Source organism: Acomys minous (genome assembly GCF_964271855.1).
Source record: "Acomys minous genome assembly, chromosome: 2".
NCBI lineage: Eukaryota > Metazoa > Chordata > Mammalia > Rodentia > Muridae > Acomys > Acomys minous.
Window position 1 is genome coordinate 71106241 of NC_140484.1, and position 19531 is coordinate 71125771.

Consider the following 19531-nt stretch of genomic DNA (forward strand, 5'->3'; position numbering starts at 1 on the left):
CTCTGTTACACAGAGATCTGGCTGTCCTGGACTATTTTTGTAGACCAGGCAGGCCTCAAACTCATGGAGTTCGAGTGCTGGGATTAAAGGCATGTGCCACCAAGCCCGGCTCAGAATAAACTTTTTAAAAAAAGAGAATTACACATACCCCTGCTGTGTTCAACCCCACAGTGTGGCCAAGGATAGAACTGCCACCTTGTGGTTGGTGAGGCTAGGATGTTACCACAGGAGGTTCATGCACTGTTACAGATTGTACCTGAGACTTCAATTAACACTAAGGCAAACACTACCACCGAACCTCATCTGGGTGGGTTGGGGAACTGAGCAGCAATACAATAAAGAGCTATCTTTTTTTTAAAGATTTGTTTATTTGTTATGTATACAGATCTCGTTATAGATGGTTGTGAGCCAATATGTGGTTGCTGGGAATTGAACTCATGACCCTTGGAAGAGCAGTCAGTACCCTTAACCTCTGAGCCATCTCTCCAGCCCCATAAAGAGCTATCTTGGCAATGGCTGAAGATTCTTGAGTAGTGACTTTGAGTACAGTGCACCGTTCCCTGAGATTTAGTAACAGTTAAGTCATAGAATTACATAAACCATATAACAATATCCAAGTTAAACTTTTTAAAACATTGTTTTTAGGTTTATTTATTATTATGTATATAGTGCTCTGCCTGCATGTACACCTGCAGGCCAAAAGAGGGTATCAGATCACATCATAGATGGTTGTGAGCCACCATGTGGTTGCTGGGAATTGAACTCAGGACCTCTGGAGGAACAGCCAGTGCTCTTAACTGCTGAGCCATCTCTTCAGGCCTAAGGTAAACTTCTTAGATAGATGAAATGGAGAGACACACATGTCTAATTTGCTGTTCAACTTCACCTTTCCCTCACCTCCCACAATGATCAGCTAAGGTGTGATACTGTAGTAGCCTGCCCAGTGGGTGACACTCGAGGGACTGTAGATGAAAAGAATAACCATTTGTTGTAAGAACTTTTGTTTCCCAGCTTTGCAGAACTGAAAAATAGTAATGATTAGGAATCACTCTGCACCCTTGGGACGGTGCCCAACAGTCTTTGATCACCTGTATACAAGCTGCCATTAAACTAGCTTCCTAGCGAGATGGCTTTTTTTAGCGATGATAATGCCTGTCAGCCAGTTTCTCAGCTGGCTTACTGGAATGTTTCCTTTTCTTGCACACCCAGCAGGTACTGGTAGCTTTTACAATAGCACATAACACGGTGTGAGGCAGAGTGGGACCTCCGTACACGTCTCAGTCAGACAGTCCCTGAAAGTTCTTTCATGCATAATTTGGTTGTCAGTCTTCATAAGAGTCTTTGGAGCCGGGTGTGGTAAGTGCACGCCTTTAATCCCAGCACTCAGGAGGCAGAGGCAGGCGGATCAATGTGAGTTCAAGGCCAGCCTGGTCTACAAAGCAAGTCCAGGACAGCCAAGGCTACACAGAGAAACCCTGTCTCGAAAAACAAAAAAAAAAAAAAAAGTTTTTGGTTGGTGTTTTTTTTTGGGGGGAGGGGTTGTTATTTTGTTGGTTAGGTTTTGTTTGTTCGTTTGTTTTTCAAGAACTCCCTAAGAGTTCTTAAGGGGGAGGCAGCTTGAGGTTGGGACTCAGAAACGGGTGGCCCAAGAAATATCTGAGCACCGGATATCTTTAAGAGATGGCACTGGGACACTGTGGGGAAAGCTGGAGAGATGGCTCAGCAGTTAAGAGCATGCGCTGCTCTTGTAGAGGAGCTGAGCTATTTCTACATCAAGCAGCTCAGTCCTGCCTATAACTCCAGCCTGCAGTAACGTATGCATAAACCCACAGGCAGACACACATACTGGGGAAGCTGGTTACTTTGCTGTTGGGCAGTAAAGAAGCTCAGGGCAGGGTAGACAGCAGCAGGTAAACACCTCCCACTCCAACCCTTCTCAGGAGTGTTACTGCCTTTGCCCAGGCTTCAATTACCTCACATGGCACTTCGCCTGACATTTTCAGTTATGGATGATGTCCTTCCTAGGTACGATTAGTCCAGACATAGTAAATCCATTGATCAGATCTAAGCACACAAGCAAACACTGGCAAATGCACCACACACAGACACGCACGCATGCGAGCGCGCGCGCACACACACACACACACACACACACACACACACACGCTGCCTTCATGCCCATGTCCACTGTGATTCTAACATGCAGATCCAATTGTTCCTCCTAGAACTGTGTGAGGACTGTACTCAAGACAAGGTTTCCGTGTGTGTGGTTTCGGCTGTCCTGGAATTTACTCTGTGGACCAAGTTGGCCTCAAACTCACAGAAATCCACCTGCCTCTGCCTCAAGAGTGCTGGGATTAAAGGCGTGCACCACCACCCAGCTGCTTCCTGAACTTTTTTATTTTGATTTTTTGAGATAGGGTTTCTCTGTGTAGCCTTGGCTGTCCTGGACTCAACTTGTAGACTAGGCTGGCCTTGAACTCACAATGATCCACCTGCCTCTGCCTCCCAAGTGCTGGGATTAAAGGTGTGTGCCACCACGCCCGGCTGTGCTTCAGGAATTTAATCCAATTAATTCTTTTTATAAACCGAAGTCACTTGTTTTAGCATATTTGTTGTTGATTTCTCCCAAGTAGTTGCCACAAGCTCTTTGCCAGTGTTCACTGAATATCCATAATAAAGAACCTCAGCATTAGTGTAAAGCACTATGATTTCTGCTGGGTCTATTCCTGACAATTGACTTAGTATTATTCTTCCTTTTATAATTAAGTCAAAAACCCTTTCTATATAAGTCTTTAATTTTTTACTTTGTTTTCATGCTAAGATGATCCACTCTAGGGGCTGGAGAGATGGCTCAGAGGTTAAGAGCACTGGCTACTTACTTTTCCAAAGGTCCGGAGTTCAATTCCCAGCAACCACATGGTGGCTCACACCCACCTATGAGATCTGGTGCCCTCTTCTGGCCTGCAGGTGTACATGCAGGTATATCACAGACATAAGTCATCCAGGCTTTGCTTGTCAAAGTTCCAGAGACCCCGCCTGTCCAGCTCGATCTCTAGACATCGAGAACAGCTGTTGAGGCTTTGCTTGACAAAGTTCCAAAGATATCCAGTTGATCACCACTGCCCCCAAATATTATGTAAGTCCAGGTGTAATGTTGTTTAGAAATCAGCTGTTTCTACTAAAACTTTTTTCTATTTCTCAGCCCTACCTAAGGAAATTCATACAGGGAAAACTTTTTCCCACAGAGAATATTGAAAGAGCATCTGGCCAAAGGCTTGAGACAATTATAGAGTTTTTTGCTCTGACTATTGAGCACCCACGCAGAAACTGCATGAAAGAAAGTTAAGACCTGGACATAGGGGCCTGGCTAGATACTGTTACCCATAGAAATGTTTCCTTAGAATCTGCTTTGAGAGCAATAGGTGGGTTTGGAGCATCATGCTTTACAGATATTTTACAATAGCAGTTAGCCTAGGCTTGGATAGCACACCTGATGGTCTGGGACTGGGAGTGGGTCAAGCTTTTTCTTTAATGAATATCTAGCTCGGGGCTGTAGAGATGGCTCAGAGGTTAAGAACACTGCCTGCTCTTCCAGAGGTCCTGAGTTCAATTCCCAGCAACTACATGGTGGCTCATAACCATCTACAATGTGATTTGACGCCCTCTTATGGCATGCAGGTGTATATACAGGCAGAGCACTGTATACAAATAAATAGAAAAAAATTTTTTTAAAAAGAGACTGTCTAGCTCAAGCTCATTTGCTGTGACATCTTGTAAACACACTGGCTTTAGCCCGGGGAAATTTTTTTTTTTTTTTTTTTTTTTTTTTGGTTTTTCGAGACAGGGTTTCTCTGTGGAGCCTGGACTCACTTTGTAGACCAGGCTGGCCTTGAACTCACAGCGATCCACCTGCCTCTGCCTCCCAAGTGCTGGGATTAAAGGTGTGTGCCACCACACCCGGCTTAGCCCGGGGAAATTTATGATTAAGCTTTTCTGTGTATTGTTTAAAAGATAACAAGCAGGTTATGCTGACCGTTGCCTGAAGACTGATTGATTTTTGTTGTATGCTTTGCTGTAGGTTACAGAACATTTCCTTGTTACTGTGTTGATTTTTGATTGCCCTAGTGATTGTAAAGATGGGAAAAAAATTTCATGATGTAATCTGTAATGAAAAAAATTGAACTTCATTTCAATAAAATACTGGGGTTGACCCAAGGAGAAAGGGGGGAAAGCAAGTAACAGACAGGAGAGAGTAAGCTAGAGTGAGACGGGCAACAGCAAGAGAGGAGGATAGATGGGGCCAGAGAGGTAGGTAGAAAGATGGGAAGCATCAAGCAAGGAGCTAGAAGACGGCGAGCAAGCGACAGGGAGCAGAGTCAAACAGCAAGCAAGACAGAGACAGAAGGGCTGGAGAGATGGCTCAGTGGTTAAGAGCACTGCCTGCTCTTCCAAAGGTCCTGAGTTCAATTCCCGGCAACCACATGGTGCCTCACAACCGTCAATAATGTAACCTGATGCCCTTCCGGCCTGCAGGTGTACAAGCAGACAAGACTGTATATACATAATAATAAATAAATCTTAAAAAAAAAAAAAAGACAGAGACAGAAAATGAAGTTCTCCTGGCCTTTAAGACCTTCAGCTTGTACCACATATGCCTGAGTATTTCTTTCTTTTTTATTTTTGGTTTATCAAGACAAGGTTTCCCTGTGTAGCCTTGGCTATCCTGGACTCGCTTTGTAGATCGCTTGAGTATTTCTTTTTCCTCTGTTTCTCAACAACTAGTTCCTCTAGCTAGTTGTTCAATCAACAGTTGGTTTCCCTTAATCAGCCTCCTGCTCAATTCTCCTACCGCAGATCCACCTCTCTTTTCTCCTTTCCGCAGTTCCTGGAGCTGGTCTTGGGGAACGGCACGGGTGAAACACTGTATACATAATAAGGACAAGTTCTGCGTGATTCTTTCTGTGATAGCTCCGGCTGCCTGGCCTCACTTTGTAGACCAGCCTGGCCTCAAAACTCATGAAGATCCGCCTGTGCTGGGACTAAAGGCGTGTGCCACCACCCCTGGCTAAGAAGATCTATTTTTTTGTTTGTCTGATTTTCAAAACAGGGTTTCTGTGTAGCCTTGGCTGTCCTAGACTCACTTTGTAGGCCAGGCTGGTCTCAAACTCACAGTGATCCGCCTGCCTCTGGCTCCTGAATGCTGGGATTAAAGGTGTGCGCCACCACGCCTGGCTAAGATCCATCTTAAAATACTATCTTCCCTTTGTATAATGAGCCCCGGAGAGGCAAATACAGCCCAGTTTGGGATCTATATGATCCAGATATGCATCTTGCAGTCTACTTTCTACTAAAGTTAATTCTTTCTCTGCATTTTGTTTGTCTTGCTTTTTGAGACAGGGTCTCAAAAACAATCTGCAAACCCCAACAAGGCAAATTTCTTTTTGTTTCACCATTTTCTCTAAAGTATCTGCATCAGACTCAGCCAACAAAAATATCATCCATGTAATGATAAATAATGGATTGAGGAAATTGCCTATAAATTATTTCTAGTGGTTATTCCATAAAATATTGACACAGACTTGGGCTATTTAACATCCTTTGTGGAAGAACTTTACACTGATACCCTTTCACTGTTGAGCATTATTATAGGTAGGCAATGTGAAAGCAAATTTTTCCTTATCCTGCTCATGCAAGGAAATAGTGAAAAATCAGTTTTAAACCAGCTGTCATAGGGTATGACATAGGCAATGAGGAAGGCAAAGGAATTCCAGGCTGTAAGGGAACCACTGTTTGAATCACTCTATTCACTGCTCTTAAGTAAGTCTGTTAATATTCTCCATTTCCCCAATTTCTCTTTCTTTTTTAAATAACAATTACAGGGGCCTCCCATGGACAGGCAGACTTTTCTGTATGTTGAGCCTCCAGCTGCTCTTGTGCCCGTAAATCACATTTGAGTCTGCCTAGAAAGGCTAAAGAGTTTTCAGTGTGGGAATGTAAATACTTTCCCATCCCCACATCCCAAAACGGAGTGTCAAGTGAGGGAATCAATTATAGAATTTAAGTCTCTTATGTGTTCCTCTGAGGGATAGTTTACTGAGCCTGGACACACACACACACACACACACACACACACACACACACACACACAGAGAGAGATGGAAATAAGGACATTACAGCACCCCAAGCTGTGGGACCACGTTAACAAATTGTCTGGACATAAATCCTCCTTAGGATCAGAATCCAACCTGATCCTCATTTCCCATCTTAAAACCTGTCCGTAGAGCCTCACTGCCTCCAGGGAAAGGCCCATAAGCACTGGCGTGTGGCTGCTGCCCACCTCTCTGGCAGCCAGCAGTACCTTCAGTGTCCACCTGCCATCTAGCCCCCAGATATAATTTCCTGTTTCCCCTCAATCTTACAGGTCTACCCATGACAGGTAGAGCCAGTCTCAGGAAGAGAAGACAGGAATCAGATGTGAAATCAAGAGGTGGGTCTGTCCCAGCACGGAGGAGGCAGAAGTAGGAGGGACTGCAGCCAGGGCAAGCGGAGCCTCGTCTAGAAGTCGAGTTTTAGGCCAGGTGTGGCTATGCAGAGAGACCATCTGAAAGAGGAAAAGGCTGCGATGGAGCCCTCTTGCAAGAGTGATTGGGTAGCAAGCAAAAAGCTCTGGGTTATCCCCAGAACAACATAAGAATAAGTATTGGGGGCTGGTGAGATGGCTTAAGGTTAAGAGCAGTGACTGCTCTTCCAGAGGACCTGGGTTCAATTCCCAGCACCCACATGGTGGCTCACAACCATCTATAATGAGATCTAGTGCCCTCTTCTGGTGTGTAGATGTACATGCAGGCAGAATAGTGTATAATAAATACATCTTTTTAAAAAAGGAAAAAAGCTGGGCAGCGGTGGCACATGCCTTTAATCCCAGCACTCGGGAGGCAGAGGCTGGTGCATCGCTGTAAGTTCGAGGCCAGTCTGGTCTACAAAGTGAGTCCAGGACAGCCAAGGCTACACAGAGAAACTCTGTCTCGAAAAACAAACAAACAAACAACAACAAAAAGCCGGGCAGTGGTGGCACATGCCTTTAATCCCAGCACTCGGGAGGCAGAACCAGGTAGATCGCTGTGAGTTCAAGGCCAGCCTGGTCTACAAAGTGAGTCCAGGATAACCAAGGCTACACAGAGAAACTTTGTCTCAAAAAACAAAACAACCAAACAAAAAAGATTAAGTATGGGCTAGGCATGTGGTGCACACTTTTAATCCCAGCACTCAGGAGGGAGAGACAGGCAGATCTCTGTGAGTTCAGGCCAGCCCAGTCTGCCCAGAACATCCAACTCTGTCTCAAAAAGCCAAATAAAGAAAAAACCAAACCAAACCAAACAAACAAACAAAACAAAAACAAAAAACCCACTTATTGCATTGGGTGGCTGTAGCTCCAGCACGTGTGGGCATGATGAAGATCAAGGTTACCCTAAACCGATGGCAGGTGTGAGGCCAGCCTGAGCTACACAAGGCTCCAACTCAAAAACAAACTAAAAGATCTTATTCTTCTATCCAGTCTCACAGAGCAAGCCCGTGGGTCCTGAGCAGCGGGGTGGGGGACGCTTTTGGTTGTAATGCAGCTAAAATTCTGGTCCAAGCAGTTCTGCTCAGTCCTTGGCCCTCCCTAAGGGGGCTTCCACTTTATTTCTGTGACGTCCCCAGGTCTCTGCATAACCTTATGTGTTTCTTTTTGCAGCCACAGTTGGCAGATAGTATTTTTAACCTCATCCAAGCTCAGGAATCAGGTGGCTTAAAGGCTGCCCAGTCTAGTGACCTTTACCTCTGAAATCCGTGACTCCCAGGCAGGGAACAGTTGGGCCTGAAGCTAAGTCTTTTGGGGCCTCTCATATCGTCTGGGGCCCGGAAAGATTTGTTCAATGAGCAGAAGTTTCCAAGTCACCCCCAACTCCTGCCAAGTTAAACAGGCAAGAACCTTGGGACCAGGTCTCCTCCTGCTGTGGTGCCAGGACAGCTAGAGGCTGAACGTGGCCAGGTTAACTCCCAGGGCCTAGGGAGCCCCAAAACGCAGGCAGAAACAAAAGCTCACCTGCCCTCCCGACATTTGGGGCCCAAGAGGGCATTCAAAATGCAAACTTTAATGAACAGCAGGTCAAAGAAAGGCTCCTGGAGAGTGAGCATGGTCTAGCGGCCTCAGAGGTGCCTGCCCTCTCCCTCCGAGACTTGGTGGCCAGCTCCATGTATGTCCACCTGTCTGAGGCCCTAAGCTCCACAAAGCAGCAGTGTGTGGAGCCTAGTGGGCTCCCTGCCAGGCCCAGAAGGTCCTACGAGGAGTGTGGTTGGTTAACAGGCCAAAATCCACCGTCAAATCCTGAAGCTTTCCTCCCGGCCGTCAATGTGGCGGAGCCGCAGGTAGACATCAGTGCCGATGCCCTGCAGGGACTGCAGCTGCAGGGAGCCACCGAGATACTCCGCATAGGCCCTGGATGTGGGCAACCCGAAGCCAAAGCTGGGGGCAGGGGACAGGATAGGGGGCGTCAGAGGGTTGAGTGTCTTGGTCTACCCTTCCCCCATCCTGGGCAGGTAGGGCCTCACCCATGCATAGGTGCTGACTGGCTGCCACTGTGCATATCCAGGTGGCCGAAGAGGGGGCTGATTCTGGGGTCCTGGGTGCTGGTCTCGGCTGTGGTGAAGTGGTAGTCCATGACCCGATCCAGGTCTTTGTGAGCAATCCCTCCGCCCCGGTCTGAAATCCTGGCAAGATATTGACAACACGGACTTGGTCAGGTCTGATGAGGTCGCGCTAGCCCTCTAAGCAGACAGCGTGTCTTCCTGCTCCACGTAAAGGTGGCGTCACCGCGGCGGCTTTATTTATCCCCCTCTCCTCACCTCTGCCTGGGCCACAGGCTGCTTCTACTTCCTCATACAGTTTGACATTTACTCTCATCAAACACCATTTGCCCAACTCCAGGTCCCTAGGCTAGCCCTAAATCCATAACGTCTTCCTGGCAATCACAGGATAAAAGAATATCTTTTCTGGGGGCTGGAGAGATGGCTCAGAGGTTGAGAGCACTGGCTGTTCTTCCAAAGGTCCTGAGTTCAATTCCCAGCAACCACATGGTGGCTCACAGACATCTATAGTGTGATCTGATGTCCTCTTCTGGCCTGCAGGTGTACATGTAAGCAGAGCACTGTATACATAAGAATTAATTAATTAATTAAAATAAAAAAGAATATTTTTTCTGACCAGTGTCCAAGTCCCAGAGGGAGGGAGGTCCTACAGCGAGTTAGAAGTGTGCCCAGAGTCTTCACCCACCCAGCCCAGTTCTATCTGCGCAAACCTGATGATGAGGTCAATGTCATTATTGGCAATGGTGATGACCACATCTGGAACATTATAGGGAGTGTCCAGGTGACTCTCCATGGTGGCTCTCATGGCGTTCTTGAGCAGCTCGGGCAGGATGTAGTCTAGTGGCATGGGAATGAAGGGGAAGCGGGCGGCCACATGTCCATTGATGCGGACTCGGGGGGCGTTGCCATACTTGTGCTCACACAGGCGTCTGTGGATACAGGGGTTCGGTAGGTGTCCCTAGGGTTACAGTTCCCGGGGGTCATTGGGAAACACACGCACTGAAGGGCATTTCTGATGTCACATTAGCAGAAGCCAAGGGTTGTACTGAACGGCCTAAGGTACAAGAGCCCTCCACTTGCCTAAGGTGTCAACAGTGAGGCTGGCGAGATGGCTCCTGTTATTAAGAACACTTGTTCTTGCCGGGGATTCAAGTTCAAATCCCAGCACCCATGTTGGTCAGTTCACAACTGCAGGGGAACCTCTGTGGGCACCAAGCACAAACATGCTACACATACACACATACATGCAAACACTCATAGACACAGAAAACAAGGAAATCTTTTTTTTTTTAATGTCAATGGTGCCAATGCTGAGAGCCTTGCCTAAGCTGCACATGGTGTCACACAACTATAATCCCAGCTATAAGACTGAGACAGGAGAATTCCAAGTCCCAGGCCATCATGTGCTATAGAGTGAAATCTTGCCTTAAAAAAAAAAAAAATCAGGGGCCATTGAAATGGCTGGGTAGCCAAGCATGGCAACATGGGGGTGCGGGGTAGGGGGTGGGGGCAAGCAGCAGGTTTCAAGACAGGGTTTCTCTGTGTAGCCTTGGCTGTCTTGGAACTCTTCTTTGTGGACCAGGCTGATCAAACTCACAGAGATCAGCCTGCCTCTGCCTCCCAGGTGCTGAGATTAAAGGTGTGTACCACCACACCTGGCTGGTGACACACATTTTCCCCAGCACTTGGGGATGCAGAGGCAAGTGAATCTATGAGTTTGTAGCCAGCCTGGTCTACAGAGTGAGTTCCAGGCCAGCCAAGCCTACAGAACAAGACGATCTCAAAAAAAACCAAAAATTTAAAAAATGGCTTAGTGAGGAAAGGCACTCGCCGCTAACCCTGACGACCTGAGTTTAGCCCCTGATCCCACACAGTGCAAGGAGAAAGCTGACTCCCACCAAGTTCTCTTCTGACCTCACTGAGGTACACATACACACAAATAAATGTAAATAAAAAATAAACTAAAACTGGCTGGAGAGACGGCTTAGCAGTCAAGAGCGCTTGGTGCTCTTGCAGAGGACCCAAGTTTCGTTCCCAGCACCCACATGGTGGTGGCTCACAATGTCCTTCTTTCCTCTGTGGTGGAGATATATACTGTGCACAGACACACACGGAGGCAAAACACCCACACACATTAAAATAAAAATAACTAAAAAGAGAGTTAAAGAAAAGCCTTGCCCTAGACTATGCAAGGTCCCAGACAGAAGTCCTCCATGCCCCTGAGCCACTGACCCCTTGCTCGCTCTAGTCTTACCTGGCGAAATCCACCCACTTTTCAATAATCTTCTTTGGTGACAGACGAGTGCAGATGATGCCAACAAAATCAGGCTGGCGAGAGAAAGAAGGTCAAAAGGAGTAGCACCTCCACCCCACCTCATCCGCCAAATCCGCCAGTTTGTGGAACGCCCAAGCAGCCACAAAGCCCGTAACCAGCCCCGGGGGGAGGCCCCTGCCTCAGGTGCCTGTCCCCACTGAACATGGGCCTCAGGTCCACCTTGTCTTCATGTAGGGCCAAGTGGTGAGTAGCCAGCATGCGAATCCCAAGTCTTGACGTCAGTGTCTTGTCCAAGAAGTACCGGACCAGCTTTTCATCCTATAAAGAGTGGGTCTCAGAAACCTGTGCCCCATCATCAACTATCACCCCCCTAGGCCAGGCCTGGTCTCTGTGGCCTCTGACCTCTATGTGTTTCCGGCTCTCACGAAGACCCTCGGCCAACAGGGTCACCACGTCCTTGTGGTCATCTAGCAGCTGTCGTACCAGCTGGCAATACTGGGCCTCATCTGCCTGGTCCTTGATCTGCAGATCACAGAGACATGAGCACAGGTGGTCCAGCCCTGACCTTGGCCCCCTCACCCTCTCCAGCCCAGACTCACCGGAGGGAAGTCTGTCAGCTTCTGGAAGGCCCGGATGTATAGCTCATGCTGCGTGGAATAAGTGTGGGAATTCACAGAGCTGCTACAGACACTTGCATAGTAAACAGTCACCCATGGGGATCAACGCCTGACCCAGTAGGGTCCGAGCCCCGATAGAGCCTTCCAGCTCCCATGAATATGCTTGTTTTAGCCTCTGATGTTCTGAGGCCTAGGTCCCATGCAGGCCTGGGCTCTGCTTTGTGCCTCTTGGGCACTGTGCATACTGACTAAGGGACTCCTCTACCTTACCACGTGCAGTATGGTTGGGTTGCAACCTATGATGAAAGGAAGGCTCCGGAAGCCCTTGATGCGGTGAGCAATCCTCACTGGTAACTCTTGCTGCAAGTAGCGGCCGCTTTTCTATAAAATAAATAAATAAAACAAATAAATAAATAAAAGGAGGGGACGGCTTAAGTAGCTGGCTAGAACCTCTGAAGCAGAGGGGAGAGAGAGCCTTACCAGAAGGTGACTGCCATCCTGTGAGCGGCCGGAATAGAGCATCATGGTAGGGGTGAGGCGGACGGAGGGCTAAAAGGGAAGGTGGACTTCGAGCACCAGACATTCAAGAGCCCACCCACCCAACATTATTAGCTCAACCCTTTCCCCTGAAGATTGATTCCAACTCATCTTTTGTGCAAGTCACCCGTCCAAGCGTACCTTCTCTGCCGCCACGTCGATGGCTGACTGATTGTAAAAGGAAGTGACAGTCTTGGAGCGTTCCCTGGCCAGCTCTACATGGTGTGTATCGGTGGCTGATGTTGAGCGAGCCCGGAGTAACAGGGAAGACCCCAAGAGGGGCCAAAGTGAAGGCCCGCTCCGAGGGCCGCTGCCCAGCACTGAAGTCAGTATCATTGTCCTGTCTGTTGAACTAGGCTGCCACTGTAGTGCTGAGGCCCCGACAGGCAGCGGTGAACCCAAAGCAGGGCTTTCAGGGATGTGGGTCTCTCGAGGATGCTGACATGCTCAGCACCGGCAAAGCAGCTTCCATCTATTGGAGTGGCGGAAAGCGGTTGTGAGGATCCGAATCCAGACGGTTTGCACGCTTTCTCCAAAGTACACACCAGACCTAGACAATCTTGCCCAGCCCTTACAACCACCATCTCCCGAGACACACTCAGGCCAAGGCTGGTCAACACTCTCCGGGTGTTCTGCTCTTTTATGTGAAACGCAACCTGAAGGCTTGTGTGAGCGTTCGGGGAAACGGGTGAAGTAATCTCCAGTCCAATCTAGCCATAACTCTCCCCGGCTCCCTCAGGTTATGGACCACCCCCACCCCCCCCACCCCCATTCAAGGATGGATCTGACCCCTACTCGGTGATACAGGACCGAGCCTTTGAAGACCGGCCAGCGTCCGTGCGGCAAGCTGAGCGCACAGGAGAACAGGGTGCATGCAGGGAAACTGCGGTCCCTGGGTTCCCCATCGGAGCTCCCCCTCCGCTGGGTCACTTAGTCTGGCCAGAGTGCCCCCCATATGGTAGATGCCGGCCCCCGCCCATGCGCACTCCTGCGCAGAGGTGGCGGCTAAGGGCCTGTGCTGCAAGCGTTCGCCGAAGGGGTTCTCTGCGGGTTACCGTGAGCTACTCCACTTACCGCGAGGCCAGACGCTGGGCCCGGGTCCGAGCGGAACCGCCGAAGCAGTCGACCCGCCCGGCTAGCCGAGCCCGCCTGCTCCCTCCCCGTGCTGTAACATCGCGCGGGCTGTGTGTGCCCAATGCCTCCTGGGAGTTGTAGTTTGAGCAGGACTCCCTGCAGTGGTCCTGAAATTTAGAGTGACCTATCACCGACTCTGTCTTCGACGGTATAATATAAGCTCCCTGTGAGAAAAGTGGTAGGGAGCAGGAAAAGCCCTTAGATGTGTACAGAATAGACCGTATCTGCTTCTCTAAGGTCCCATCTTTTAAGCTCCAAGCTCTGCCTGTTTCAAATTCCAACTCAGCTCCCTTACCACCAAAGTTTCTCAGTGCTCTAATTATGGAATTGGCAAAAATGAGGATGTAGATCATAAGAATGCGTATGTTCAAGCTGCCTAGGACAGTGCCAGGTGTGGAATTAGCACAGGCGTTATTATTTCTACCCGCCTACAAGTTAACATGACTAGATGACCTTTCTGTGCCACAGGGGAGGTAGGGTGTTTCGAATAAATAGAGCTCTACTCTGAGGAAGAAGATCGTTTGGGTGTGGTAGCGTTGTGCTTGAGGGCCTCACAGGAGGTTGTGGGAAAGCCAGGAGCCGGATGAGTACAGGTGCTGGATGAAGCTCGGACCTGATAGAGAACAGCCTGGGTGATGGCCGGTGTAAGCTGGAGCCATATGGAATCGGGATAGGAGTGGGAACTCATGAATGCTAGAATTCTGCTTCAGTCTGCCTACCTGGGGTGTCATTGCCTACCTGCCATGGGGGCGTGGCCCTGCCCCGTATATAAAAGGACAGATTACCTCGCCCCTCCCTCTTTTATCCCCTCCCTCCCTTTCCCTGTACCCCTTTCTGTCTGTCTGTCTGTCTGTCTGTCTGTCTGTCTGTCTCTCTCTCTCTCTCTCTCTCTCTCTCTCTCTCTCTCTCTCTCTCTCTCTCTCGTACCCCTCCCCCTTTCCTTCTGTCCCCATGCTCATTTAATAAACCTCATATGATCTAATATCCGGCATCTTATAATTTTCTTTTTATAAATATAAAGCATGGAATGGCTAACAACTCCCGAATGTGTCTGTATTTGTGTTGTGGAGTTAGTTTGGAGACCAATTTCAAATAGTGAGTCTCACCACTGTAGACAGACTGGTCCAGAGCTACCCTCTTATCTCAGCCTGGCAACCTGATCTTTGGTGTAGTTCAGCCTTGGTTTACCTGGTAAATGCCACCCCGCGTAAGTTCAGGGAAGGGAAGGTTTTAATTATTCTCTCCTCCTTAGACCCTCGAGCTGTAGTGCTCGGGAAGGTGGGCCAGGTGCAAAAAGAGTGGAGAAGACAATTAAGCAGAAAGATAATCAGGGGAGATTTTTAAGTGTATGTACAGATTTTTTGTCGGGGGGGGGGGGGGTTGGTTTGGTTTTGGTTTTGGTTTTTTTGAGACAGGGTCTCTCTGTGTAGCCTTGGCTGTCCTGGACTCACTTTGTAGACCAGGCTGGCCTGGAACTCACAGCAATCCACCTGCCTCTACCTCCCTGAATAATGGGATTAAATGAGTGTGCCACACTCCCTGCTCTAGATTTCTTAATATTTAAAGATAAAGTGTTCACTTGTGGGGGTAGGGCTTCCTTTGAGACTGTCCTGTCTTGGCAGTGGACTCCCTCACAGGCTGACCAGTCTGAGGAAGTGGGAAGGTCTGGACAGATACATTCCCAGAACCATCCCCTGCCCTTCCCCCCCCCCCCCCCCCGGCCTTTTTTTTTTTTTAACTTCCTGGCAACATTCTGGTGGAAAGCCAAGAGGCCTCTCAGCTCTGGCTAACAGGCATAGCTTTAGGAGTTAGAAAAAGGAAGAGAGCACGGTGACAGCCTTCATTAGAAGGACTCTGAGTTCCTGTTGGGTTCCTGGACTTGCTGCTCACGTGGCTGTGGCATGGACAGGAGCCACCCTAGGCAGCAGCCAGTAGGCGGAGGAGGCAGCTGGCAACCCCTTCACCTCATTTAACCTGGCCTTAGTCTGACTTTGCTTCTGAACTGGCCGCAGCTGTCTACTACTTAGGTTGGCCACGCATGCCCTTAGCTCCTGTTTACATAAGATTCCATGACAACCAAGGCTACAAAGAGAAATCCTGTCTCGAAAAACAAAAAGTAGAGAGAAACAGAGAATCAAGAGAGCATGTAGGCTCCAACTTTTTCCAAACTTACTTTATTTTATTATTATTATTATTATTATAGTTTTTGTTTGTTTGTTTGTTTTTTGAGACAGGGTCTCTCTGTGTAGCCTTGGCTGTCCTAGACTTCCTTTGTAGACCAGGCTCGCCTCAAAATCACAGCAATCTGCCAGCCTCTGCCTGCCCAGCACTGGGATTAAAGGCGGGCATGCACCACCACGCCCTGCTTTTTGGCTCTTTAAATGCTTATAACTCCCTTCCAACCCACCTATCCTAGATGGGAGGGAAAAGAAGTTTATGGAAACAGGGGAAGCAGAGCTTGTTGGACTCAGTTCCTGGGAGTGATTCCCCTGGCACAGTCAGCAGAATTTCAGCAGACCAGCATTTTTTGTTTGTTTGTTTGTTTGTTTGTTTTTGTTTTTTTGAGGGAAGTTTCTCTGTGTAGCCTTGGCTGTCCTGGAATTCTCTTTGCAGTCCAGGCTGGCCTTGAACTTACAGAGATCCACCTGTCTCTGCCTCCCGAGTGCTGGGAGTAAAGGTGTGTACCACCACCGCCCAGGTTATTTTTACTTTTTTTAAGGTTTATTTATTTATTATTATATGTTCTGCCTGCATGTACGCCTGTACACCAGAAGAGGGCACCAGATCTCCTTACAGATGGTTGTGAGCCACTGTGTGGTTACTGGGAATTGAACTCAGGACTTCCGGAACAGCAGACAGTGCTCTTAACCACTGAGCCATCTTTCCAGTCCATATTTTTTATTTTTTGTTTGTTTGCTTTTTGGTTTTTGATTTTTTGAAGACAGGGTTTCTCTATGTAGCCTTGGATGTCCTGGACTCCCTTGGTAGACAAGGCTGTGCTTGAACTCACAGCGATCCACCTGCCTCTGAATACCTGAGTGCTGGGATTAAAGGCGTGCACCATCACACCTGGCTAGATCTCTTATTTTTAAAAAGGCAAACAGGTTTGCCTTGCTTATAGACCTTGTGTTACAAGGTAAACAAGGCTTCAGATGCCTTCTCAGTCCTCTTCATGTGTAAAAATCAGGCCTTAAGCCTCATTCTCCTAGAGATGCTACCACTAAGTCTGAACACAGTCGGCCTCGTTACCAGACTCAGAAAACCAGGTCTGAGATGTAACTTGTCACTGTTCCTTTAGCTAATAGATGGTGACTGCTCCTAGAAATCTCACCTGTGTCTCACAGTAATTGGATAGAAAGAAAGATGTAAAGACTGAGGACACAGAAGCTTAAGTTGTGAGGACCTAAGAAAGCATTCCAGGGTCCAAGAGGGTGTTTTAAGGCTAACAAATGCAAGTGAAAACATAGAGAGATGGTTAGGAAAAACATTCCTTTATATGATTCCACTGTCATAAATCTAAGTTCAAGATTTTATGATTTCCTTTGGTTTGCATCTTCCTTCTCACAGATCCTGGACAGCAAGTGAAACGGCCTTGTTGTGGTTAATTTAAAAGTATGGCCTAATAATGTGTATTATTAGCCTTATAAATTATTACAGTGGAAGTATCCAATGCGCCACCACAATAAAAAAAAAAATGACACAGACACCTGTCGTATTCTAGAATAAACCTTAGGGGCTGGGGAGATGGCTCAGCGGTTAAGAACACTGGCTGCTCTTTCAGAGGTCCTGAGTTCAATTCCCAGAAACCACATGGTGGCTCACAACCATCTGTAACGGAATCTGATTCCTTCTTCTGGCGTGCATGAAAACAGAGCACCTGTATACTTAAAACAAACAAACAAAAACAAAAACAAACTTCACTTACCTGGGGCTGGGCAGACATTAACCCCCTAAACTACCTTCTGTTATCTCCCAGCCCCATCCCAGGCCATCTGCTTTAGTCATTCCCATCTGGGCTGTTTCCATCCATAACCCCAAATACTTGCTTATGCTGTTCATCTGGGCCACACTTCAGAGTTCCTCCTCCCCGCCCACATTGCTCTTTCCTATCCCATCTGGAATCTGCTCCTTTCTCTTACCAATACCTGTATGCTTCACTCTCCCAAGATCCTTCTCTTTCTAAAGCCCATGAACCTTCGCCACGCCTACCTTCCTTGAGCCCTCCCCAGGTATCGGCTTTTTATTGGTCCAACAGGAATAATTTATTAGGCAAGGTTTACACAACCAGGACAGGTGCACGTGAGGATGTTCTCCTCTGGGCAGCAGCTAGATCTTGGGAGCCAGTAATTAGCATCGGAATACATATCACCAGACTGACCCCCGACATAGCCTGCTCTCCCTGGACATAGACAACATTCCAGCTCCCCCCCCCACCCCCCTGCCCCAGCCCCAATATCAGCAGGAATCAGCCATCGCCGTTACACCATCCCTTATTCATTTATTATCAACAAAAGGCTGGGATGATGTGCTATAGACCCAGGACAAGCAGCTCGTGGGCTCTCTCAGTACCTACCTGCTGCAGGGCGTGGCCAGCATTTCCAGCCCAGAGACAGGGGCTTCCCTTCCCCTTTCTCTATATAATTCAGACATTTCTCTCTCTCCTCTCTCTCTCTCTCTCTCTCTCTCTCTCTCTCTCTCTCTCTCTTTCTCTCTCTCTGGCTCTCTGGCTCTCTATGTCTCTGTCTCTGTCTCTGTCTCTCTCTCTCACACACACCCTGTCGTCTCCCTTCCCCTGCATGGCAGCCAAGAGCTGCTTCTAACAAACCTACATTTCTATACTTTAACTTGTCTTGCGTGAAAAGCAGTCCAGAGAACTACAGCATCCTTATCCCTACCTCACCACCGCTTCCTAGATCCTCACTTTAAAAAAGAATTACTTATTTATCTTATGTATATGAGTGCTCTGCCTGCATGTACACCTGCAGGCCAGAAGAGGGCATCAGATCACATTATAGATGGCTGGGAGCCACCTTGGGGTTGCTGGGAATTGAACTCAGGACCTCTTGGAAGAGCAGTCAGTACTCTTAACTGTTAACTCATCTCTCCAGCCACCCCCCCACACCCCAGTTCCTTATTTTTAATTAAATGAAGAGGGAGGCATGTTGGTGTGCAGGTAGTTCAACTGGCCTTCCCTCAGGGTCCTTCAGGGTCCTGTCAATGTCCTATAATCACCTGTACCAGGTGTGCCAGGCGTGCGAGATATAAGGGCCTGCCTGCCACCCCAGCTCACGCTCTCTGTCTCTCTCAGTCTCTGTTTCTCTGTCTTGGTCTCTCTCTGCCTCTTTCTCTCCTTCTCTGTCCCCATGCTCACTCAGTCTCTGCCTCCGCTCCCCTCCTCTCTCCCCAGTAGAACCTCCTCACACCATATACGTCGCACGGCCTAATCATTATTATAACAATGACCGTGCCAACAATACACACCCACTCAGGACTTCACTCACACTTCCACACTCATTCAAGGCTGCCTTGGCTCCCACAGCATATTATTAATTGAGCGGTTAATCACTCTAGCCAGATACAATGACACGCCTGTAAGCCAGCACTCAGAAAGCTGAAGTAGTATTGGGAAAAGACTTTTCTAGAAACTAGGGACGATTTCTCTCTTCCTGTTTCTTTGCCCTTCCCTGCCTTTCAAAGCCAGGAACATTCATTGTTAGCTCAGGCCTCTCACTCTTCTGTGGTCACTTCCCTGTGACTCTTTCCTGTAATCTTTCTTTCTTTTTTCTTTTTTTCTTTTTTCTTTCTTTTTTTTTTTTTTTTTTTGGACCCACACAATAATTCAGCGTATCACCTCTGGCTTATTTACTGAAGTAGTTTTAGAGGCAGAATCTCATGTAGCCTGTGCTGAAAATAACTTTGAATTCTTGATTTTCCTGCTTTCACCTTCTAAGTTTAGCTTTGTGCTGGTTTGAGTAAAAACTGCCCCATATGCTCCTAGGGAGTGGCACCTTAGGAGGCGTGGCCTTGTTGGAGGAGGAGGTGTGTCACCAGGGGGTGGGGTTTGAGGTTTCATGTGACCAAGCCAGTTCTCTTCCTGCTACCTGCTCATCTGCATGTAGAACTCTCTGCTCCTTCTCCAGCACCATGTCTGTCTAATGGGTTAAACCCCTGAAACTGGAAGTTAGCTCTAATTAAATGTTTTCCTTTATAAGAATTGCCATGGTTGGGTGCTGCTCCCCAAGACCAGCTCCTGGAACAGTAAAGAGGAGAGAAGAGTGGTGGATCTGAGGTAGGGAGAATTGAACAAGCGGTGAACGTCTGGTTCACCAACCATTGG

General features: G+C 48.1%; 1 protein-coding gene across 1 annotated transcript; it reads right to left on the minus strand.

The window, feature by feature from the left end:
* Nucleotides 1-8103: 8103 nt before the first annotated feature.
* Nucleotides 8104-13261, minus strand: BCKDK (branched chain keto acid dehydrogenase kinase). Its single transcript, XM_084764878.1, has 11 exons — nt 13135-13261; nt 12202-12532; nt 12004-12072; nt 11794-11904; nt 11506-11553; nt 11309-11428; nt 11126-11224; nt 10886-10959; nt 9342-9560; nt 8596-8754; nt 8104-8509 (listed from the first exon to the last, which is right to left on the minus strand). The coding sequence occupies exons 2-11, from the start codon at nt 12394-12396 to the stop codon at nt 8365-8367; spliced, it is 1239 nt and encodes a 412-aa protein (XP_084621004.1). The 5' UTR covers nt 12397-12532; nt 13135-13261; the 3' UTR covers nt 8104-8364.
* Nucleotides 13262-19531: the final 6270 nt, after the last annotated feature.